Consider the following 27,045-nt stretch of genomic DNA (forward strand, 5'->3'; position numbering starts at 1 on the left):
TGGTGATCATTGGATATGAACTGCTCAAGTTAGAGAACCAACATCGTCAATTTTGGCAATTTTTAGTAAATCAAGGACATAAACTCCAGAGCCTCTAGGACAATCCAGCTGGTTATTAAAACTGGCATATATAATGCCCATATATACTGTGTGCAAGATTGGTGAACACTGAATGTAAACTGCTCAAGTAAGAGAGCAGACAACTTTAGTGGTCGCTGTCCAAACGCCACAGGTAACCTCATAATATATCCTGTTTCACAGGTGCATAAAAATACCTGTTCACAATGAAAACAGCTAATTTATTGTATAAACTGAATTTATTTTTTGTAGCCACAAAGCATATACTAAAAACACTTCTGTTTTAACTAAAGTTAAAACAAGAGGGTCATGATGACCCTGAATCGCTCAAATGAGTATATTGAACCACATGTTTCAAATGGCAATCTGATGCTAAAATATTAGAAAGTAGATCAGTAGGTCACATTTATGGTCACTGAAAGTTTAAAGATTGGTGTGCAAAACTGTACATGTCATCCAAATTTCAAGGCTGGATCTTAAACTAGAGTGGTCACAAGCAAAAGTTCACGCACGGACACACGGACGACGTAGACCTACTGACCTAGTTTTTGACCGCAGTTGACCCAGTTTTGAACTTGACCTAGATATCATCAAGATGAATATTCAGACCAATTTTCATACAGACCCTATGAAAAATATGGCCTCTAGAGAGGTCACAAGGTTTTTCTATTTTTAGACCTACTGACCTAGTTTTTGATCGCACGTGACCCATGAAAAATGTGACCTCTAGAGTGGTTACAAGCAAAAGTTTACGGACGGACGGACAGACGACGGATGACGCGCGATCACAAAAGCTCACCTTGTCACTTTGTGACAGGTGAGCTAAAACTAACAAGGGAGACATAATTGCCCTCTCTCACCAGAGTATCACAGCTTAAACACATATAAATAAATATCTATGGTAACTAGCTGCTCCCATTAGCAACAAGAGGACCATGATGGTCCTGAATCGCTCACCTCTTCCCACATAATCCAGTTTTGAGTATGACGTCGTTTTTTCTATTATTTGACATAGTGACCTAGTTTTTGAGCTCATGTGACCCAGTTTTGAACTTGACCTAGATATTATCAAGATAAAAATTCTGACCAATTTTCATGAAGATCCATTGAAAAATATGGTCTCTAGAGAGGTCACAAGGTTTTTCTATTATTTGACCTATTGACTTAGTTTTTTAAGGCACATGACCCAGTTTCAAACTCGACCTAGATATCATCAAGGTGAACATTCTGACCAATTTTCATGAAGATCCATTCAAGGGTATGGCCTCTAGAGAGGTCACAAGGTTTTTCTATTTCAAGACCTACTGACCTAGTTTTTAATCGCAGTTGACCCAGTTTCAAACTTGACCTAGATATCATCAAGATAAACATTCACACCAACTTTCATACAGATCCCATGAAAAATATGGCCTCTAGAGAGGTCACAACGTTTTTTCATTATTTGACCTACTGACCTACTTTTTGAAGGCACGTGACCCACTTTCGAACTTGACCTAGATATCATCAAGATGAACATTCTGACCAATTTTTATGGAGATCCATTCACAAGTATGGCCTCTAGAGAGGTCACAAGGTTTTTCTATTTTTAGACCTACTGACGTAGTTTTTGACCGCACTTGACCCTGTTTCGAACTTGATCTAGATATCATCAAGATGAACATTCAGACCAACTTTCATGAAGATCCACTGAAAAATATGGCCTTTAGAGAGGTCACAAGGTTTTTCTATTATTTGACCTACTGACCTAGTTTTTGATGGCACGTGACCCACTTTCAAACTTGACCTAGACATCATCAAGATGAACATTCAGACCAACTTTCATACAGATCCCATGGAAAATATGGCCTCTAGAGGGGTCACAAGGTTTTTTCTGACAAATTTTCATGAAGATTTCGTAAAATATATGGCCTCAAAAGAGGTCACAAGGTTTTTCTATTTTTAGACCTACTGACCTAGTTTTTGACCGCACGTGACCCAGTTTCGAACTTGACCTAGATATCATCAAGATGAACATTCAGACCAACTTTCATACAGATCCCATGGAAAATATGGCCTTCAGAGAGGTCACAAGGTTTTTCTATTATTTGACCTACTGACCTAGTTTTTGATGGCACGTGACCCAGTTTCGAAATTAACCTAGATATCATCAAGGTGAACGTTCTGACCAATTTTCATGAAGATCTTGTGAAATATATGGCCTCTAGGAAGGTCACAAGGTTTTTCTATTTTTAGACCTACTGACCTAGTTTTTGACCGCACGGGACCCAGTTTCGAACTTGACCTAGATATCATCAAGATGAACATTCACAGAAACTTTCATGCAAATCCCATGAAAAATATTGCCTTTAGAGAGGTCACAAAGTTTTTCTATAAGTTGACCTACTGACCTAGTTTTTGACGGCACGTGACCCAGTTTCAAACTTGACCTAGATATCATCAAGGTGAATGTTCTGACCAACTTTCATGAAGATCTCATGAAATATATGGACTCTAGAGAGGTCACAAGGTTTTTCTATTATTTGATCTACTGACCTAGTTTTTGACGGCACGTGACCCAGTTTCGAACTTGACCTAGATATCATCAAGGTGAACGTTCTGACCAATTTTCATGAAGATCTTGTGAAATATATGGCCTCTAGAAAGGTCACAAGGTTTTTCTATTTTTAGACCTACTGACCTAGTTTTTGACCGCACGTGACCCAGTTTCGAACTTGACCTAGATATCATCAAGATGAACATTCAGACCAACTTTCATACAGATCCCATGAAAAATATGGCCTTTAGAGAGGTCACAAGGTTTTTCTATTATTTGACCTACTGACCTAGTTTTTGATCGCACGTGACCCAGTTTCGAACTTGACCTAGATATCATCAAGGTGAACGTTCTGACCAACTTTCATGAAGATCTTGTGAAATATATGGCCTCTAGAGAGGTCACAAGGTTTTTCTATTTTTAGACCTACTGACCTAGTTTTTGAAGGCACGTGACCCAGTTTCGAACTTGACCTAGATATCATCAAGGTGAACATTCTGACCAACTTTCATAAAGATCCCATGAAAAATGTGACCTTTAGAGTGGTCACAAGCAAAAGTTTACGGACGCACGGACGGACGACGGACACCGCGCGATCACAAAAGCTCACCTTGTCACTTTGTGACAGGTGAGCTAAAAATGTATGTTTACAAATACTTTGAACAATATTAGTAGTATATAAAGTTTCTGCTAAATGCATAAAGGGAAAGTGACCATGCCCTCTCACAGCATTTTTTTTTATCAAATCAGAATGATTTATATATTCTTGGTAGAGGGTCAATGGAGAAATATTTCTGTGAAAATATTTCAAAATCAGGCCAGCAGTTTCAGTAAAGAAAATTTTTGAAGTTTCTACTATTTACATATAGGTTTTTGAATTTTCTTCTATTTACATATTAACCATCATCTGGTGGCCTAGTTTTTTTGACATAGCAAACTATTTTGAAATCGGACCAGCAATTTCTGACAAGTTCTCACTTTAATACACATATGGAGAAGTGACTATGTATCATCCCCCTTCTAGCAGCCAAGCTTTTCAAAGAATATGAATAAATCGTTAATTTTGTTAGCAGGTTACCCATGGAACATTTTTGTGAAATCATTTTAAAATCTGACCAATTGTTAAGGAGCAGATGGTGCTTTTTTTCTAATTTTGAACTGACAGCTACCAGGAACTATTAAAATATTTCAACTTGAAAGAAGCCAATCCAAGGATTGTCCATGTACCATTTCATCAACTTCCTGTAAATCATTTCAGGAGAGATATATTTTGAATAAAATGTGGATGGACTTTGAGTGATCACAACAGCTGTCCTTGTCTCTGGTAAGGCTTAAAAAAATTGTTTCCGGTATCCCGACCTACCCTAAATTTTTGGCTGGACCCTGAATGTTTTTATGGCTTTGGAAAAAAAAAATTTCAACTTTTTAACAAAAAGTTGCAAAACTGCAATTTTTATGCTTTAAACATGGTCAGTGATGTTAGAAATCAACTTACTGATGCTCTAAAGGCATAACCCCCTTATTTGTATTCATTTTTGGACACAAAATTAATGAAAAAAAAAAAAAATACCGACCTATTTACTCTTAATTTTTTTTTAGCATGCTACCAGAAACAAACATTTTTTTGTTAGGCCTAAGCTAAATTATAATAGCCGCAGACCTAAGTAATGTAAAGAAAGAAGTTAAAATTTCACTCTCTTCATGTTTTCTGACATGACCTTTGACACGGTGTTATTTTTTCTGGGCTCATACCCAGAGACAGTCCATCTTTTAACACTTGCCTCACATTGACATTTATTCTTGACCTTTCCATATACAAGTGAAATGGTTCCCATTTTGTTTTTTCTATCACTGAATCCATTAAATCAGCAAGTTCATTCACAGAACAGTTACTTCCTTTTACCGTTGGAGTCACTATTACATTCTCATCAAGGCTAGATTTAGTCATTTCTGACTGGATAATATTTATAGATGGTGGCTTTTGATCAATTCCTCCACCATATGGGTCATCTTCCATTTCCGAATCCTCTCCTTGAGAAAACTGGTCATTTTTCCTATCAAGTTCTGCCTGATGTTCTTTATCAGTATCATCTGGTTTCATATGATCTCCACTAGAAACACCATTTCTTTTACTGTCTCCATAGAAACACAAATTTAAACGTTCTTTCTTCCCTGGTAAAATTCTAGGTACAGCATGATAACTGAGCCTTGCTTTGCCTGTCATCAGACAGATGTCACCACTGTGCAGGAATAAAGGAACCGGCTCTGTCTCCTTGGTTGGGCCTCCAATCAAAAATATACACGACTGGCCAAAACTGTAATATAATAAATTCATTTTTAGCTCGACTACGGTTTAGGGTTAGGGGTAGAGCTATTGTTTCAACCCTTTTGTTGGCATTGGTGTCACAAAAGTTTTAAGCATCGGTTTTGCCTTTCAGCATCGTAATTTTGAATTTACGAAGGTACTGAAGGTATAAAATGGCCATGTCTATGTTTTGATATTTGAACGGCATTTCTTGCTGGTTTTTTAACTCTTAAGAACAAACTAGCCTGTTTTTTCGGCCCTTAAATGAGATAAAAGAGCAAATTGTGAGAAAATTTTGTAAAAGTTTGGTTTTGCATATTTCATACATGATTTCATACCAAAACAAGAGCTGTCTGTAAGACTGCCAAAGCTTGATTATTCAAACTGTTAACTTCCGAGATACAGGAATATTACCCTAAATGTTAAAATATCTAAAGAGTTTCAATCCAGTATCTGCATTAGTTTTGGAGATAGTAACTTGCATGCAAAACTTTAACCAGATTTGTTTGTTTGTTTGGGGATTAACACCGTTTTTGTAACAATATTTCAGTCATGCAACAGCAGGCAGCTAAACTAACCAGTGTTCCTGGATTCTGTACCAGTATAAACCTGTTCTCCATAAGTAATTGCCAACTTCCCAACATGAATCAGAGGTAGAGGATGAATGATTTCAGACACAATGTCTTTATACAAATCGTCACGAAGAACATACTCCCTGCCTAGGGATCGAACTCACAATCCAGCAATCCATAGATAAACTATTGAGCAAAGTGGGCAGGCCAAACTTTAACCAGAAGTTATCAAGTTCAAAAGGGGACATAATCTTGCAAGCTACATGTCAGAGCTATGGGACTTGATGCAATGACCTAGTTTGTGAAGTTTCAATTCCATATTTGCATTAGTTTGAGATAGTAACATGCATGCAAAACCTAAACAAGGACTTTCAAGGTCTAAAAGGGGGCATAATTTGGCCAAAATACAGAGTTATGGGACTTGATGCTATCAGCTAGTTTTATAACCCAAAAGACACATGTAGAGTTTCAAATCAATATCTGCATTAGTTTTTGAGATGTAACTTGCATGCAAAAATTTAACCAGAATTTTCTAAGTCCAAAAGGGGGCATAATTTGACTAATTGCGTGGACAAATTTTGTGACAGACAGTCTACACTAAATTAATATATCTACCACACTTCATGTTGGCGACATGATCCTAAGTAAAAAGGGGGATACTTTATGAAATATTGGTGCATGAATTATGACCCTTGTGTCAAATGATGTTGGTGATGATGAGGAATAACTATTTTGAGTTTAAAGCAAATAAATTATTAAAGTAATTACAGAGATAAAGTGCATCAAAACTTTAACCAATGTGTGGACGCAGAATAACGCAGATGCGGACGACAACGCCAGTAGGCTAGCTCTCAATATATATCTGTATAGTCGAGCTAACAATAACTTAACATAATCTGTTACCATTTTATAATTCTGTTTGTCTTAGCTCTCCTATTCCATATTTATTTCTAAAATCCGTCCAAAAAAGACTGCATCTTCTATTTTTAAAATCCATAGCACACAGTTGGGTTTTTTAACAGTACAGGTTATTATTCACTGATATTCATTTAAAATCAAGTAGAGTTATCACTGAAGGTAAACAGATTGATAATCTGCCCCACAGTTTAAAAGATATGGTAAACTAACTGACTTCTGACCTCTAAGTGTAACACTGTCCTTGGCCCTACTGACCTGCTTTGTGTACTCTGCACATCTTCTTGATGAGGTTAATAAGTAGATAGTTTCATGAAAATATTCCAAGCAGTTAAGAAGAAGCAGACATTATAGATGAATAGACTGACAGACTAGGGTGACACCATTATAAACCCCCATATATTTTGTATAATAACATGTTCTCAATACTGCCAAAATTAACAATATACAATTGTTCTACTTTGTACAAAATGTTGGATGTTTCAATAAACAATGATTATATGTCACCAATGTGAACAGATATTTTTTATTTTTGTATGACCTTTGAGAACTGGAAGATTTTTTATCTCCAAATTAAAAGATTTTATGTCACCTGAATGAAATAAGGGGAGCAGCCTTATCGAGCTCTGAAACGTCTGTGTGTCCCATCAATGTTGACTCCATGCGATAGTAGTTCACGATACCAGCCTCAGAGGAGTAGGCATTGTAACCTAATGCTGCTGCAATGTAGCTACATAAATGGCGTAGATCATCTGGAAATGCCTGAACTCTGTCTGCAAAGTATTCCTGTAAAAAATGGGTAAAACATTACAACAAGCAAGGGCCTGCCCGCTTAGCTCAGTAGGTAGAGCGTCGGTATACAGATCGCGGGGTCGTGAGTTCGATCCTCGGACGGGGGGTATGTTCTCCGTGACTATTTGATAAACGACATTGTGTCTGAAATCATTAGTCCTCCACCTCTGATTCATGTGGGGAAATTGGCAGTTACTTGCGGAGAACAGGTTTGTACTGGTACAGAATCCAGGAGCACTGGTTAGGTTAACTGCCCGCCGTTACATGACTGAAATACTGTTGAAAAACGACGTTAAAACCCAAAACAAACAAACAAACAATAAGCAAGGTCAGTTTTTATCTTGCAAAAATAATGAATCTGTTTACTTTCTGCAGTTAAAGTTCCACACTGTCAATTATCAAAATAAGACTTAACAATTACCGGTATGCGTGATAAATGACAATTCATCTTTTTTTTAAATCAGTTTTGCTGCCAAATAAGAGAAACACTTTTTTTTCACTAAGACTGATGGATAGCTTGTGAAAGTCAGAATTCCATGACATAAATACAGGTACATCAACTGAGCTTGCTGGGCAGACCAAGAGCTTTTTTTTTACTGGACTTGCAAGATTTCTTGACTGAAAAAAGAAAATTTTCTTCAAAATACAAGTTTTTTTGGTGTTTAAATATCCTGTATACTTTAATGTAGATTTTTGGCTCAGGGGAGCTGTATGTTACCTTAGTATTCCATTCGTACTGATACCCCAATGTTGCCCATCTTAATTTCATCAGTAAACTGTCCTTTCTAAGGTCTAGGCTACAAGTAACAAGAATATTTCTTTTGGCAGAATGATTTCTGCTAGCTTATATGAGCTCAATACAACATACGATATCTCACATACAAATATCAGAATATTAACTTAATATATAATATACACAATACTTATAATTTCCTATTTTTTGGCAACTCTTAACAAAAATCAACTACCGGTATTCCAAATTTCAACATATTATTCAATGGATAAATTCTTACTAAAATGTCACAAATAACTATAACAATATTTAAAACATTACTGGTTTCCATTTCTACACACAATTGATAGAAGTGATTAGCAGCTGAAAGGTCATGATTCAGGAAACTCTACATTGTTTCAGAATACCTTATAGCACAGTTGATATTGTTTTAACAGACCACAAAAGTGGCCGAAAAAAGTGGTCTCTTAATAACATGATCTCTTAACAGATTGCAGTAAATTTAGAATGACAATGCGCAGAACTGCTGATATATCTTGTATTCAAAACAATAAATATTGTTCAAAATTTATTTTATGATGGTGAAAATCTGTCTGAGTATGTTGTATGTTTGCTTGACTATAAGAATGGTTAATTATACATATATATATATGAGCCGAACCATGAGAAAACCAACATAGTGGCTTTGCGACCAGCATGGATCCAGACCAGCCTGCGCATCCGCACAGTCTGGTCAGGATCCATGCTGTTTGCTTTCAAAGCCTATAGCAATTAGAGAAACCATTAGCGAACAGCATGGATCCTAGATACGCAGGCTGGTCTGGATCCATGCTGGTCGCAAAGCCACTATGTTGGGTTTTCTCATGGCGTGGCTCATATGTATAAACCTATCTGCTAAATAGAGGAATGCCTTTCAAGAAATTTTGTACATGGTCCTTTAATGAATAATTTTACAAGTAATTTTACCTGCTGGGAATGGTTTAATATGGTCACTTGTTACAATGTGTAAATGTGTTTTTACCTGTCATCTTCCACACAATGATGCCAGACCTGAGATGGTCGTACCATGTGAGCATCTAGATTGGTCCTGTTTGGTTTTGTTGGGAAGTCTAGGAGGCATCTCTCAATCCAGTAACGTTGGTATTTTGGCTCAAATGGATTTGGTATTACAATAAATCCTGCAAAATTTGAATAAAATACATGACACAAGATTCATTATTATATCTTTCAATAAAACTAGTGATGTGGGAATTCTGTGAAAACAATTTATTTTATTTATTTTGTTGGGTTTAACGTCGCACCGACACAATTATAGGTCACATGGCAACTTCCGTGAAAACAAGGTATTTCAAAAAACAATTTGGAAGAACTAAGCTTCAATCTAAATGAATCTTCTCTTATTAATTAGCAGTTACATTTTCTAATGTTTAAAATCAGAAACCTAAACTTTCCTGGTGTCATATGCAATTTCACTTACTTATAGCTGGAGTTTCATTTCATTTTCTGTAACCTAAATTGAGTTATTGAGCAGACAATGTTTATTCCTATATATAGGTAGTTTTTAAAAAATAAGAAAAAAACTAAAGCTGCTTTTGAGAAAAGCACATGTCTCACACAACTGCCTAATCATCTAAATAGTAAGTCAGTCTTTATACACTGTTTACTCACTACAAATATACCTTTGAAGAGTAAAAAGGCTGATTTTGGGTAATTCACGGGCCATAATTCCGAAGTGCATTGGCCAATTTGACTAGTTATCGAACTTGGCCGAGGACTTATTGGCAAACATATTTTGTTCAAGTTTGGTGAACATCGGATGAGAAATATTCGGCTTAGAGCGCGGACAGGAGTAAAAAGGCCGATTTTCGGTAATTCAAGGGCCATAATTCTTAAGTGCCTAGGCCAATTTGACTAGTTAGCAAACTTGGCCGAGGTCTTATGGTCAAACACATTTTGTTCAAGTTTGGTGAAGATCGGATGAGAAATGTTCGACTTAGAGTGCGGACAAGATTTGTGACAGACAGATAGACACACAAACATACATACATACACAGACAGGAGTAAGGTAAATATGTTACCCACATCACTGTGTGGTGGGAGACATAATACAGAAGTGTAAGTGTGACATTTTTTGTTTTTCTGTTTTAACCTTCCCCAGCTCTGGTGTTTTTCTGTGCTTCACAATGAAGATAAGCCTAACTGACACTCAAGGCTAAATATGCACTGGAAAAACTTAACTTTGATAATATGTTAATTTACAAAATTGGGTTGCACTACTTCCCTTCAAATACATTTCACATATAACAGATGCTAAAATATATCATATTAGTTGGAATGCCCTGTAATGGAAATACCATAAAAGCAACAGATTTATGGTATTGTGTTTAAACAAATGAACAGCGATTTTATAGTAGAAATTAAAATTTCAGGATTTTTTTTTTGCATTCAAGATAAATTTGACCACATTTTAGCTGCATTTGATCTTGGCATCAAGAATATAGACATTTGAGATGCAGTCTCTACTTCTTAACAAGAGCTGTCACTAATGGTGACAAATGCCCCCACAGCACCTTGACCTTTGACCTGGTAACCCCAAAGTCAGTAGGGGTGGTGTACTCAATAAGTACTATCAGCATGTTAAGTTTGAAGGTCCTGGGTGAAGTGGTTTGCATGTAAAGTGCCTTCATGCAAAAAGTTAACGTTGGCCCCTGTGACCTTGACCTTTGACCTGGTGACCCCAAAAGCAGTAGGGTTGGTGTACTCATAAAGTACTATCAGCATGTAAAGTTTGAAGGTCCTGGGTGAAGTGGTTAGCGAGTAAAGTGCCTTCATGCAGAAAGTTAATGTTGGCCCCTGTGACCTTGACCTTTGACCTGGTGACCCCAAAGTCAGTAGGAGTGGTGTACTCAATAAGTACAATCAGCATGTGAAGTTTACAGGTCCTGGGTGCAGTGGTTCGCGAGTAAAGTGCTTTCATGCAAAAAGTTAATGTTGGCCCCTGTGACCTTGACCTTTGACCTGGTGACCCCAAAGTCAGTAGGGGTGGTGTACTCAATAAGTACTATCAGCTTGTGAAGTTTGAAGGTCCTGGGTGCAGTGGTTCGCGTGTAAAGTGCCTTCATGCAAAAAGTTAACGTTGGCCCATGTGACCTTGACCTTTGACCTGGTGACCCCAAAGTCAGTAAGGATGGTGTACTCAATAAGTACTATCAGCATGTGAACAAGTTTGAAGGTCCTGGGTGCAATGGTTTGCGAGTAAAGTGCCTTCATGCAAAAAGTTAACATTGTGACGAACTAACTAACTAACGAACAAACGGACGGACAGTTGAAAACTAATATTCCTCCCTTCGGGGGCATAAAAATATTTAAGAGGCTGCAATAATTCATTGACCTGCGGTTAAGTTATAGATCAAACAAGAAACATCTACATCTTCCACCCAACTGTCGATTTCCGACTATCACTGGGCAGCGAAACTGGAAACTATAAGCAAAATATTTGACCTCTGTGACCTTGACCTTTAAGCTAGAACTCAACCTATCACCTAGTAATGATGGATGTTTATAGCAAACTATATAAACATCAATCCATTCATACAAAAGTTATAGACAAAACACAAGCAAGAGCTGTTACAGGAGACAGCACGCTCGACTATTTCGATGCTGGATAATGAAATTGGGCATATCTAAGGAAGCTGGAGCTGTCACTGAAACATTTACTGAGTCTGACTCCGATGTGGATGAAGATATTTGACAATAGCTTAAGTCTGTGTCAAAAGTATTAAGTAATAACAGAGATAGGGATAAAGTCTACCAAAACATTAAGTACGAGAGGGACATAACTCATGGACAATTTCTGAAAGAATAATGCACCATGTGTCATATCATGTGACTAATAATGTGGAATAACTATTCTAAGTTTGAATCACATCTGTTTAGTAATAACTGGGATAGAGCAAAAGAACATCACAACTTGAACCTGAAATTCTAAGTAAAAAGAGAATAACTCATAACATATTGGTGCCAGCATAATGGACCTTGTGTCATATGGTGTGGGTGATGATGTGGAACAACCATTTAAAGTCTGAATCAAATCCATCTAGTAACAATAGAGATATGGTGAAAATGTATCAAAATTAAACTGAAATTCTTAGAAAAAAGGGGGATAATTCATGAAATATTGGAGCAAGAGTTATGGCCCTTGTGTAATATAACGTGCGTGATTATGTGGAACAATTATTTTAAGTCTGAATCAATTTCATTTGGTAATAATAGAGATAGAGTGAAAACTTTAACCTGAAGTTTTAAGTAAAAAGGGGGATAATTCATAAATATTGGTGCCAAAGTTATGGCCCTTGTTTCAAATGATGTGAGTGATGATGTGACAAAAATATTTTCAGTTTTAATTAAATTCATTTTGCAATAAATGCATCAAAATTAAACTTAAATTTTAAGTAGAAATGGGGCATAATTCATGAAATATTTGTGCAAGAGTTACAGACCCTGTGTCATATAATGCGGGTGATGATGTGGAATAAGTATTTTAAGTTTGAATCAAATCCATCTAGTAATAAAAGAGACGAAGAGAAAGTGTAGCAAAACTTTAACCAAGGTGCAGATGTGGAAGGATGCCGAAGCAGACGCCGAGTTGAGTAGGACAGGTCTCCGTACTTCGTACATTCAAGCTAAAAATTATGGTGTTTTTTTTACCTTTTCAGTGTAACATTAACCTTAAGACAGGGTTATGGGTCTTGAATGTGACACTTAATAATCTTGTTACATTATCATTACGGTGAATATTTTGGCCTGTGTGCCTGTAAGTTGTTTAATATCTATACCTGCATAAAAAAAGTAATAGTGTCAACAGGAACAAGAGTGCAAGAATGTCACAATATACGCCCGTCACAGCAAATTTCTTTACTCTAGCACATGTATTTGCAAATGGAATTTTAATTTTGTGGTTGTTTAGTAATAACTGTAAGTGTTTTGTTTTTCTAAGTCCACAAAAAAAACTCCTTACCAGGTACAAATGTAGAGATACCTTAAAATACACCTAAAATTGGAAAGTAACATCTATGTTGTACCACAGAAATGTGGTCTTGGTTTTTCCCTACGGTCAATTATAAAAAAGTTACAATATAAGTTATTTATAGTAACAACTAAGGGAAGTTAATCTTAAAAAAAAAAAAAAATCAAAAAATCAAAAAAAATAAATTGTAACTCACAAAAATCTTTACCAGGTAGAGACTGGTCAAAATACACCTCAAAATTGGATGTAGCATGCATGTTGTACTACAGAAAAGTGGTCTCGATTTTTCCCTACGACTAGTAATGAAAAAGTTACAAAATAAGTTATTTATAGTAACAACAAAGGGAAGTAATTCTAAAGAAGGGAACTGCGCATGACACTTCGTCTCATGTTGGTGTATAATTGTGTCAAGTTACATCATAATCCCTCCATGCATGAAGAAGAAATGCTTCGGACAAAGTCATCCTTGTATCTGACCTTTGGCCTCTAAGTGTGACCTTGACCTTAGACCTAGGGACCTGGTTCTTGCGCATGACACTACGTCTCGTGGTGGTGAACATTTGTGCCAAGTTATATCAAAATCCCTCTATGCATGAAGAAGAAATGCTCCGGACAATGTTTTCATTTTTGTATCCTTTGACCTCTAAGTGTGACCTTGACCTTAGACCTAGGGACCTGGTTCTTGCGCAAGACACTCCTTTCCATGATGATGAACAATTGTGCCAACTTTCATCAAAATCCCTCTATGCATGAAGAAGATATGCTCCGGACAAAGTCATTCTTGAATTTGACCTTTGACCTCTAAGTGTGACCTTGACCTTAGACCTAGGGACCTGGTTCTTGCACATGACACTCCGTCTCATGATGGTGAACAACTGTGCCAAGTTTCATCAAAATCCCTCCATGCATGTAGAAGATATGCTCCGGACAAAGTCTGTGGACGCCGCCCGCCCGCCCGCCAGGGGCGTTCCCATAATACGTCCCGTTTTTCAAACGGGCCTATAAAGATGACCCTAATTCTTTCTGTTTCTCCTCTAGTGTGACCTTGACCTCTGAGCTAGGAGTCTAGATTCACATGAGACATGTCATCTTGTCATGGTGGTTATTTGTGCTATGCTTTTTTAATATCCATGCATAAAAAGATACAAGAGTGGACAAGAAAAATGAACATACACCTTTGACCACTAAGTGTGACCTTGACCTTTGAGTTAGGAGTCTGGAAGTTGCATGTGACATATCATCTTGTTATGGTGGTTATTTGTGCCAAGTTATTTGAAAATCCAACAATGCACAATAAAGTTATAGAGCGGACAGGTTTTTGTGCACACAGAGATAAATAGAACACAATATGCCCTCCCCCCAAATGGTTATCAGATAGTTAAATCTGGCTGCAACAGTCATATAATGATAGATATTACAGATTTTGTTAAAAAATTGACCGAAGCAAATAAGAAGTTACAGGTAAAGAACCACATAATCTATACCATATGGTTGATTTCATCAAGAACTTAAACTGAAGATAGTTTTGCTTACCTTCACACTGTTTCAGCTGAAAAGCTTTCCATTCCTTGACAGGTCTGAGGCCTGGAAATTTGGGCAAATCTTTGGGTTCATAAAGCTGAACTGGTAAGACCTGAAATTGTAAAAAAACTGTGTTTAGAAGCTGATTACTGGACAGTTTGACTATTTAACCTTCACCCTGCTAATTTTCTAAAATGGACTGGTCCATCTTTCAATTTGGACAGTACCACTTTTTTATCAAAAGGGAATTCACTGAAAATTTACTGACTAAATAGCAAACAGTGCAGACCATGATCAGCCTGCACGGTTTGCACTGGTCACAAAGGCAGAATCACTTGCCATCTGCTGGCTAAAGGTTAAAACTGGGCAGACAGCATGTTCTACCTGCCATGTATATGAGTAAAAAAAAAACTTACAAAGGCCAGATGTAAGTGTTTTTTTCTCATGACAATCACACAACATCTGCAATGTCTTAATACAGCAATCCTAAATTTTGTTGTTGTTCTTTTTACTTTGCTGTAAAACGGCTCCTACCAAAACTCACTTTTGACCAAGAAGGATATTTTTGTCAGATATTCAAGGTATTCATTTCATTCCGGCATAATCAATTTAACTACAGTAATGGTCTAACTTCTGACTGAAATCACTCAGAATGTAAAAATTATTTTGTCATAAGCACTGATGCATATTCAGTTTGCTCTATGTTACTTTTGTTTGATGATAAAAACAAAATATATTTGATTATCGCAGACATTGTTTTTACAAGAGCCCGTAGAACACGAAATGCCCCGCATTCAGTAATTGCACAAGGAACAGAAATTATTTGGTCACTGTGCACAAAAGTTCTACTGTTCTTGGTCAAAGTTACCTTGACCTTTGACCTATTGACCTCAAAATCAATAGGGGTCATCTGCTGGTCATGATAAACCTCCCTATTAAGTTTCCTGATCCTAGGCCCAAGCATTCTCAAGTTTTCACCCGGACACATTTTAACTGTTCCAGGTCACTGTGACCTTGACTTACTGACCTCAAAATCAATAGGGTCATCTGCTGGCCATGATCAATCTCCCTATTAAGTTTCTTGATCCTAAGCCCAAGCGTTCTCAAGTTATTGTCTGGAAACGGTCTTACTGTTCCAGGTCCTTGTGTCCTTGACCTTTGGCCTACTGTCCTCAAAATCAATAGGGGTCATCTGCTTATCATGACCAACCTCCCTATCAACTTCCATGATCCTAGGCCCAAGCGTTCTTGAGTTATCATCCAGAAACCATTTAACTGTTCTGGGTCAGTGACCTTGACCTTTGACCTACTGTCCTAAAAATCTATAGGGGTCATCTGCTGGTCATGACCAACCATCCTATCAAATTTCATGATCCTAGGCCTAAGCGTTCTTGAGTTATCATCCGTAAACTGTTTAACTGTTCTGGGTCACTGTGACCTTTACCTTTGACCTACTGATCTCAAAATCTATAGGGGTCATCTACTGGTTATGATCAAACAACCTATCAACTTTCATGATCCTAAGCCCAAGCGTTCTTGAGTTTTCATCAGGAAACGGATTGGTCTACATACCGACAGACCGACATCTGCAAAACAATATACCCCTCCTTCTTCGAAGGGGGGCATAACTATTTATATGTCCAATAATCAAAGACATATTTGATACATTACTGTATATATATCAGTTCAATAATTGTTGTTTATCATAGAATATACAGAGCTTGACTTTCTTCTTTGTTTAACTGGCAATCAAATCGAGACATGGTAGATTTCATAACACATTTCTGGATGACTTTTATTTAAATTCTGTATTCATAGATTTCTGTTGAAGTTCTAAACAATTACAATGTACTAAATTTGCAATATCATGTTTAACTTATGTTAACTTAATGAAAGGCTTCATTGACTACAAATTTAAGTATTTTGTCACAGCATAGGACTTGATTATTTAAAAAAGGAAATCTATGTAGGCAGATGTTTAGCTTGGTTGGTACAGCACTCTCCCTGTAAGTGAGGAGTCATGGACTTGAGTGGCGGACTGGCTGCACATTTTTTTCTCACCCTGTGACAATGTTATAATTCTGTCTGCTGACAAATCGAAAATATTTCGTCTTTTTTTTTTAATTTTTGAGTTTTATATTTGTACCAAATGTCATATTTAGTTAAAACGTGTTAGAAAATAACACCAATTGTCGGATGTAAAGTCTGATTGTCAACATAAACAAGAGCTGTCTGTTGACAGTGTGCTCGACTATTTGAAGCATTGATAGAAGTATAGGGTCAAAATATTACCTGAGATTTTCAGACAAAAGAAAAGGAACAGATAAGACAAACAATGTACCTGCATTTGTAGATTTGGATAAGTTTTGCACTATAATGCAATGTGTGACCATGTTGGTAAGCAAGTGTTCAAAGTGTCAAAGCCATATATCAAACAGTTGATAGACAAAAATATCGAATGGTATGCGAAACCTAACTAATTACTTTGTCCAGAAAAAGGCCATAACTGAGCTCAAGTCCTTGTCCTAGGTAAGTAGACAGGTAAACAAGTGGTCAAAGTTTCCAAGCCATATGACAAACAGGTTAGGCACAATATAGACTGGTACAAAAACTTCACTGATTTCAAAGTCCAAAAAGGGCCATAATTTAGCCAAAATAGTTAACAGAGTTATGTACTGTTGCCTACAAATGGAAACCATGATGATAAACAAGTGTTCAAAGTTTCAAAGCCACATGTCAAATAGCTTTGACAAATCGTTGACTTGTATGAAAACTAAACCAATTTTCAAGTCCAAAAAGGGCCATAATTCAGCCAAAATAGTTGACAGAGTTATGTACTTTTGCCTACAGATGGCAATCATGATGATAAACAAGTGTTCAAAGTTCCAAAGCCACATGTCAAATAGTTTTGACAAAACATGGACTTGTACGGAAACTGAACCAATTTCAAAGACAAACAAGAGCGCCGCCAAGCGGGGCTATATACGCCCGAAGGCTTACATCATAGGATGGGAGCAAAATTTTAAGAACTTGACTGTTGTAGCCCCAAAGGACTGGAACAACAAAACGAAAACTTCAAAAAACAAATCTAATTCCACATAAAAAATATTCAAAGTCTACAAAAAAATCCTTATCAGGTACAGGTATGTAAAAATACACCTTAAAATTGGAGGTACCATCCATGTTGTACCACAGAAAAGTGGTCTCGGTTTTTCCCTATGGCCTATAATAAAAAAAGTTTCAAAATAAGCTATTTATAGTAACATAAAAGGGAAGTAATTCAAAAAAAAAATTATTTTAAGTACAAAAAAGAGATCTGCCAAATAAAAACAAGAGCACTGCAATGCAGAGCAATATACACAAAGCAGTCATATATGACCTCTGACCCTTAAGTGTGACCTTGACCTTGAAGCGAGTCATCCGGAACATGCACTCTGCACACCGTTACAATGTGGTGAACATTTCTGCCAAGTTTCTTTGAAATCCTTCCAGCAGTTCAAGAGTTACAGAGCGGACATGAAACAAACTGATATGTCTTTTGACCCCTAAGTGTGACCTTGACCTTGAAGCAAGTCATCTGGAACATGCGCTCTGCACACCGTTACAATGTGGTGAACATTTCTGCCAAGTTTCTTTGAAATCCTTCCAGCAGTTCAAGAGTTACAGAGCGGAAACGAAACAAACTGATATGACTTTTGACCCCTAAGTGTGACCTTGACCTTGAAGCAAGTCATCTGGAACATGCGCTCTGCACATCGTCTTGGTGTGGTGAACATTTGTGTCAAGTTTCCTTGAAATCCTTCAAGGGGTTCAAGAGTTACAGAGCGGACATGAAACAAACTGATATGACCTTTGACTCCTAACCGTGACCTTGACCTTGAAGCGAGACATCCAAAACATGTGCTCTGCACATCGTCTTGGTGTGGTGAACATTTGTGTAAAGTTTCCTTCAAATCCTTCAAGGGGTTCAAGAGTTACAGAGCGGACACGAAATTGCTAACAGACAGACAGACGGACACCAGCGTCATAACATAATACGTCCCTTCGGGTACAGCACTCTCCCTTCGGGCGTATAAAAAGGGCCATAATTCAGCCAAAATAGTTGACAGAGTTATGTACTCTTGCCTACAGATATAAATCATGATGATGAACAATTCTGCAAAGTTTCAAAGCCACATGTCATGTCAAATAGTTTTGACAAAACATAGACTTGTACACAAATTGTATCAATTTCCAAGTCCAAAAAGGGCCATAATTCAGTCAAAATAGTTGACAGAGTTATGTACTCTTGCCTACAGATAGAGACTTTTATAATAAACAAGTGATAAAAGTTTCAAAACCATATGTCAAACACTTTACACAAAATGTGAACTGGTACGAAAAACTTAACCATGATTTCTAAGTTAAAAGGGGCCATAATTCAGCCAAAATCCTTGCCTACAACTGGACCTGGAAATGGTAAACAAGTGTTGAAAGTTTCGAAGCTTTATCTCAAAAGACTTTGTCAAAAAGTGGACTGGTACGAAAAACTTAACCAAGGTGTGACGCTGACACCAAGGTGAGTAGGTCAGCTCTACTTATTTTTCGAATAGTCAAGCTAAAAAACTCATTCATTGGTCATTGCCGTCATTCTGGAAATAATATTTCTAAAAAAAAAATTGTTTGTGATCCTTTTGGAGGACCAGTGGCAGAGTATAACCCAAAACCAGCCACTCATCAGTGGGTAATAGCAGAGCTACTGGCTTTGCTTTGCAGTTAAACATGTGAAAAAGGAAACAGATATCGTGTATACAATCGAGTTGAAAATTTGGGGTATTTTTTGGAATCGCTCTTGTTCGGGTTACTGCTTTGAACATTGAATAACAATGTAATTTATGAGCGTTTGATAATAAGAAATTAGCACCTAATATATTTTCTACATAGAAAAAAGACTGTAATACAATATTTTCAATGTGAAACGGCCTAATGAGATTCTGTTTGGTTTAAAAATTTCACAGTCCAAGCTTTTCAATTTGAAGCAGTTATTATTAGTGTCTGGTTTCTATGATGATAATTTATGTAAAATTGCAGTACATTTTAATATGAATTTAACAGAAATTATTCAAATAAGTTTTTCTCTTCATCTTGGTGCAGATGTAAATCTATACCTTTCTATTTGTTTAGACATTTGTCGGGTTTTCACGTCATGTCCAGATTTAATCTTAATGCAGTCTAAGACATAACAAACTTATATTGCATTCAGAAATCATGGATTATTATTAATACAAATAATTGTAATAATAGAACATAAACTTCCTTAAACGGATCTGTAATTCCAGATATTTGTAACCAAAACTGAAACTTAATAATTTGATTAAACACCTATTTTTATTCAATGATATATTCAATGGCGTTGTACATAATAATAATAATAATAATAATTATTATAACAATATTAATAATGACAATGATAACAGCCTTATTGTAACAAACAGTCATGACCGCACCCCTCCCCTTGAGGTCATTTTACCCCTATTGTGAATACCAGTGCTTAAAGCATCACATGGTAAGCCCAGACGAGCTGCATATAGAGGTTCAAACCCCTCGGTTAATGGTGCCATCATATACTATTTAAGATAGAAACTCTACATACTGCCCTACCAATAGAGCCTTACCAACAAGTGCGTTTAATTAAACAAACCTTGGAAATATAAATGTTGAAATGTAAAACCTTTTATAAAAATTTAAGAACTATCACCTGCTGTTTTCGCATAATAAACAGTTATCAAAAAATTTAAAACAATGCTGCGAAATCTCTGAAATACAGCGTCTTAAGATTATTTTTGAATGTGTCAAGTGATTTACTTTTGCGTAGTTCTAAGGGCAGTTCATTCCAAAGTTTTGGACCAATAGTACAGAAACTTCTATCATTGAATGTTTTGCACTTGTTGTATGGAACAACATAATGACATTCAGAATTTTCAGACAATCTCAAACCTTGTCTACTAGGAATATACTCTGTAAGCAATTCTGTTAAATACAGAGGTGCTCTGCCAGTGTGACAGCTATACATGAAAGAAAGTATCTTGAACTCAATTCTTGCTTTCACCGGCAACCAATGTAAGTGATACAATGCTTGTTTAGAACTGTCAAATTTCCTCCTGTTAAGGACAAGTTTTGTGCACATGTTTTGAATACATGGCATCTTACGCACCTTATAGTTAGCTACACCATACAGTATGACATTGCAATAATCCAGATGTGAAATAACAACAGACAGTGGCTGCTTTTGTTAAGTATTTTCGGATGTTCTTAATTTGTAGGTAATTCAACATGGCTGTATGACATTTGCGATTTACATCTGTAACCATTGCAATAACACCACTTCTTTATTTTTTTATGGGGCACTGGTGACTTTTCAAGGGAGCTCTGCCTTTTAGGTAGCACCTAATTTCATATTACCTTGACTGCAGTGCTGAATTTCAAATTAACTTCAAACAAACCTACAGGTGTTACTTGCAATAAATGTTAAAAACTGATTTCTGGGTTTTTCTCAGTAACAGAAATTTTCAGGAGTAAAATTACTCGAGTAAAGTTCAGATTTTACCATTTTGCTCATTTGCAAGAATTATGATGAGTATATACTCATCGGCCTAAAAAGTTAGGCAGTGGCTAGGATTACGGTATCATAATCCTAGCCTCTGATTCTAGGATTACGGAAGTTCCGTATTCCTAGACAACCCTATGAGGATAGGCTATAGGATTATAAGTATTTAATATATGTTAGGACATTCATAAATGATGTTGTAAACTTACTTATTTCATTTAAAATAGCAATTTTTAATACTTGCTGTATTATCTATTAAATTATGGCGGCACACGGAAATATTGTTGTCCTCCTACTTGGTATTATAAGCGAGTGTTTAGACTTATAGGTGGACAATTATATATGCGTTGCTGATGAATGATTATGAATAATAAAAGTTAAAATTTTCTTAAATAGTAATGTTTACATAATTGTAAAACTACATCCGGGCCACACCACGATATATTTCTTCATGCCACCATTAATAGAAAAGGGCTTATATATTGTTTTAGATTATACTAACCCAAATTATGGCGGATCGAAACAAAACGGCAGGCATAAAAAATCGAATGTTAGACGGTTTGACCCCTTGACATCTTGACCCCTTAATTTTTTTTACCAAAGATGACACCTTGACCCCTTAGTGACACTTTGACCCCTATTTTCAGTGACACCTTGACCCCTACTTTTTTTTTATTTGACACTTTGACCCCTTAGATTTTTTTGTGGCTAGGGGTATATTTTTCTGCAGTTTAATTTCTTAATGTGCATGTAAGTCATTGATAAAAGCTGTATTGATGGACTTGTACAAGTTCTAGACTATGAGTAGGTGACAAAGTATGGTTTATGTGTGTTGTTTACTCATGTTGGTATTATTAACAATGATGTTTCACAAACGTTTGCAATTATCTAAGAAATTATTTAGATGAAATTACTAATCATGTTAGTAATTATAAATACAAATAACTTCATTTACTAATTGAATTAATAAAATAAATCTCTGTTCGAAACCTCACATTTATTTTTATACTACTACAAAAAACGCATGAATTTCGTGTCAGTTTACCATCTAACAATACAGGCTAACGCCTGAGTTAAATGACCTTGCAATATTCTCACCAGTTATCAATGGGATAAAACAATAAGATTGACTTGGAGGTAAACAACGTCAGTTGACAACGTCTAAATATTGATATCGTAAAAATGACCCCATGTTATTGGATACCAATAAAAGGGTTCACATGACTGAAATACAAGACTGGAATAACTATACTTGAATCACAAGAAACTCCATATTTGTAGTGTAGAACCAACTGGGTAAATACGTAATTTACACATTCAATGAAACGTTTCCAACAGTTGTAACTTTTTATGTTCACTTGTTATAAAACAGGCATGTCAACACGATTCTTACATTTGCAAACAACTGGATCCAGTTGTTCGAAACTTTAACAGCCCGTTAAAGTTTCGAACAACTGAGCCCTGTTAGAAAGTAGAACAACTACATCATTCTTACAAGAAAGGCGCGATATAGTAAGAAGTGTTCGTAGTCCCATGAGCATCTACGCACTAACTATATCCTGATAAACAAAATAAATAAATAAATAAACCCGACACTGGTTCCTGTTTTATAAGAACAAAAAATGAATATAACCATAACTATTTTGTCACTTTATACCGATTGTTGAAAAGTGATTTCTAATAGAATCTGATAATTTGTATGTGATTATGTATATTACCAGTAAGCACTAGTCCATACTTAAAAAAAACCAACAGATTCTTCAAACAGCAGTATTTTTTTTTTTATCCAACATGTTTACCTCCAATTTGCTGTCAGCCTTTTTTGTAGTTTCGGAAACTGGCTATCTTCTTGAATCAACGTATAGATCTGTCATCGTGTTTCGCCAACATGCAAACTCCTCACAAAAGCTAATTGTTCAGCAGTTCAATTTTGAGTATTTTTGAGAAATCCATATTAACTGTTTGGCATTTGCAATTGCAAATGACTCAAAGTGTTAATGAACGTCAAATTTTAGTAAATCCGGTATTTGAGTAAAACTGAATTTATACAAAATAACCTGCATTCTTTCATATGCCCTACTGACAAATAATGGTACAAAGATAATATCACTCTTATAAAAACACGTTAATCCTACTATATACGGTACCTACTAATTGCATGTTGTGAAGGTGAGACCCCATTAGGTAACATTTAAAGGACACAGGTTTATTGTATTGTACCTAGATTAGAGTAATTAGGGGCACACTTCAGTTTATAGTGCAGTGTTATCCAATTTTCACACATCAATAAGTTTTTAATCCAATCACCACCCTATTGATGGTGTTCAAGTATGCCTTTAAACAATAAATTAAATGATAGATAAATTTGATAATCTGTTTTAAAGAATAATTGTAATTTATGTTATTTTTGAAGAATTTTATATTTGAAATTAATTTAAAATTGAAATATCACTTTTATGAAAATACATTGAAAAAATTGATAAATGTGAAATAAAATGCTATTATAATAAGTGTTATTCATTCATAGACTTTAATTGTTCAAATCTTATTAGTGAAATTTTCACTCCACAAAATATATATTCATTTACATTAATTAATCAACAAACACATCCTTGATATCTATCTATTCTGATTGCAATAACTACAACGCCCAGTTTGAATTATTATATGTAATATTATTTAATTCGCATCGTTACTCAGCATATGATAAATTCTGTTTTGCAATGAATTTTCGTTCGAGTTCAGTAAATGAAACCAGTAGTGTATTATATTTATCTTTCTACATATTATCATGGGAACTCTTCCTAGTTCTATGTACAAACCAATCAAGTTGGTTGATTTGTTAACGCACAGAAGTTTACGACAAAACTTGGTGTGAACATTTTCAATGTCTTTCCCATCATTCATACCCCAAATTTCAGAGCAGTAGTTAAAAACAGTAGCAACTAATGAATAAAACAATGTACATTTTTCGTTCATTAAAAATTCTATAGTTCTCACTCAGTTTTATTAAAAATTGTAAACAATTTATGCATAGCCTTATACGCATGAACTGCTATGCATTTTTGTGTTCTATGCCAACTTCCATTTTTAAAGAAGTACACCCCCAAATATTTAAATGACGTTACAATCTCTAATTGTGTATTATATAAAGAAAAGTCGTAATGAGTGTGTCTAGTACTTTTTTCAAAAATCAGTGTTCATTCCAGGATTTTTTTAAGTGGGGTCAAAGGGCCCCATGATGGCAAAAAATTGGGGACATTTGAAAAAAATAGGGGCCATGAAAGAAAAACTGATTTACATGAAAGGAAAGGCTGTATTTCTAACAATTTTCTTACATGGAGTTCAAGGTATTATTTTCGCGGTTTGTAAAACATAATTACAAAGAGAAAAGTGGACACTTCACAGGTCGCTCAACACGACAAAAACGAAACAATTCATAATATTTTGACCGTTACCGAAACTTAACCACGGAAAGTCCGACAGCCATGAATGAGGATTTACTACGGAATGAATGTTTGTCGCCTGATTTTGGCTAAGCGGTTACGCTATTGAGCGGTCTAGCGGTCTCGAACATGTCATCTTTCTTTGGAAATTTGTTCTCCGTCGTCTGCTTTTTTCGACGTTTAGAGAAAAACGTAAAATTGGATTTCTTTTTTCTCCGATTCGCGACTGTTTTTTTTTTGTCCGCCATTGCATAGCAACATTGAAAACTGTATGTTGTTAGGCGACCGGAGACTGGCTACTATTTTAACATCGACCAATGAAAATGCGCGTTACGTCATCGGAAGAGACGTATTCGATTCACAACTTCTGGAAGTTGGCTCATTGTAAACGGACTGCTTTCTGAAAAAGTGTGCGCCCGATGGGCGCTATAGGGCAAACTTTTATGCGCCAATACGGTAAAATACGCGCCTATGGCCCCATGGCGCGGCCTGGAATGAACACTGAAAAATCATAACCTTAGTCTTCGTAGTATTGATCTTTAATCCCCATGTATTACAATATATTTCAACGTCATGTAACATCGATAGTAAAGTTTCTGGTGAAGTTGCAAAGAGCACTTGGTCGTCTGCATACAAGATGAGAAATAATGTTAAGTCTTTGTATGAAAATATTCGCTCTAAATCAGAGTTTATATAATCAACAGTATCATTTACAAACATCATAAACATCAAAGAAGAGCTAAGGTCCCCCTGTTTTACGCCAAAATTTGAAACAATAGGTTCAGATATTTGATTTTTGTATTTAATGAACGCACAATATTATACATAGATTTTATTGCTTCGACCATTCTAGAGCTTACTCTTTCTCTTGTTAATTTTTGCCAAAGAAATGACCTATTTATCCTGTCAAAACATTTTTCATAATCGATTCAAAGTCAATATATTTTAATACAGCATTTATACTTACCATTATATCATTATCGCCTTTTTACATATTCTTTGATGTGTCTTGTGATGTCAAAATCTTCAAATAATTTGATTAAAATTGTCTTATTTTCTGATGTCTGTTCCTTTCAAAACAGTAAAATAATGTGAAATATTTGAGCCAGAATCTCTGTCAATATTCAACAAAAACACTAAAATCTAACTATAAATACTGCACATCGACATGTAACATGTAAATTTTTCACTTAAACCAAGCAAATAAAAAAAATAAATTAGGGGTCAAAGTGTCACTATGAAAAAATTGACAATAGGGGACAAAGTGTCTAGGGGTCAAGGTGTCATCTTATTTTATTAGGGGTCAAGGTGTCAAGGGGTCAAAACGTATTGCTACCAAAAAATCGCTATTTTAAGTGAAATAAGTAGTTTGACAACATCATTTATGCATGTCATGCCTCCTACTCCTAGCTTATCCTCATACGGTTGTCTAGGAATACGGAACTTCCGTAATCCTAGAATCAGAGGTATCAAGACGTTTCACCTCCTAGACGTTTCTCCCCTAGACTTTCCACCTCCTGGTTGTTTCACCCCTAGATGTTTCACCCCCTGATTATTTATAGTGATTAAATAGGTGTTAAATGCTCTACTGTTATATTTTATTGATCTTTGATTAATGGTCTACAAGGTGTTGAGCAGTCTCAGATCAAAGAAGCATAACAGCAGAACTTGAGCACATACTAAATCAACATATTCAGCAACTTTGATTATTATTTGGAAATATAAAATGATGCTGATGAAGTTTTAAGAATAATTCTATAGTCTTATAAAAAAAAAAGGTTTATAGGTCTATTGAATTAAATATGTCAATTGTAAATCAAAATAATTTAAGTATTTTTTTTAACAAAACTCACAAAAATATAAAAAGGTAAAATTATAATATTCCTTCTTGTAAGTTATTGAATAAAATGAATTGCTTGAATGTTTATTTTAGGCAAAATGTGTAGAAAACTTTGAGTCAAACTGAAAAAAAAAAAATCAGTAAAAAATTGTTATTTATTTCACTACATAACTTAGAAACTTAGAAAATTTATTACACCTCTTGAATTACAGAATAATTTTGATTAAGTTTTTAATAATAATTCTGTAGTATTTAAAAAGTTGTTACAGATTATAGTTAAATTTGTAAACTATTCATTAAAATTAATTGCTTTAATGTTTATTTTAGGCAAAATGTGTAAATAACTTTGAGTCAAATGGAAAAAAAATCGGTGAAAAATTAATTAGTTATATCAATACAATTGACTACATACTAATTTCTGAAAAAGCATCATTACACAAAAAGACTTATTTCAATGAATGTAAAAACTGCATATTTATTTCAGAATATAGAATTTAAAAAAAAAAAGCCAAAAAATACCGAATTTTAATGGATGTTAAAGACAAAATGGCAAGGTTTTGCTAGTTGGGTTGGGGAGAGGCTACTCAGGGAGGTGTGCATTCCTATGAAATTCCTGTGAAATTCTATGTCAATTCATTTTTGAAATTCCTGTGAAATTAATGTGTCACTGATTGGCAGCTGACACTTGATACACAGTC

General features: G+C 35.5%; 1 protein-coding gene across 2 annotated transcripts in view; it reads right to left on the reverse strand.

The window, feature by feature from the left end:
* Positions 1-298: 298 nt before the first annotated feature.
* The window catches only part of LOC123531177 (nucleic acid dioxygenase ALKBH1-like), a 29,101-nt gene continuing 2,354 nt past the window's right edge, over positions 299-27,045 (reverse strand). The window contains exons 1-6 of one of the 2 annotated variants that reach the window (XM_045311968.2): positions 25,475-25,858; positions 14,488-14,587; positions 8,950-9,106; positions 7,914-7,992; positions 6,996-7,189; positions 299-4,926 (exon numbers count right to left, since the gene is read on the reverse strand). In XM_045311968.2, coding sequence (XP_045167903.2) covers positions 4,311-4,926; positions 6,996-7,189; positions 7,914-7,992; positions 8,950-9,106; positions 14,488-14,587; positions 25,475-25,477 — 1,149 coding nt within the window. In that variant the 5' untranslated portion in view covers positions 25,478-25,858 and the 3' untranslated portion in view covers positions 299-4,310. Of the gene's footprint in view, positions 4,927-6,995; positions 7,190-7,913; positions 7,993-8,949; positions 9,107-14,487; positions 14,588-25,474; positions 25,859-27,045 lie in introns of those variants that run through there. The other variant, XM_045311961.2, reaches the window with a different exon arrangement.

This window comes from Mercenaria mercenaria, chromosome 1 (genome assembly GCF_021730395.1).
Source record: "Mercenaria mercenaria strain notata chromosome 1, MADL_Memer_1, whole genome shotgun sequence".
In the NCBI taxonomy this organism is placed as follows: Eukaryota; Metazoa; Mollusca; class Bivalvia; order Venerida; family Veneridae; genus Mercenaria; species Mercenaria mercenaria.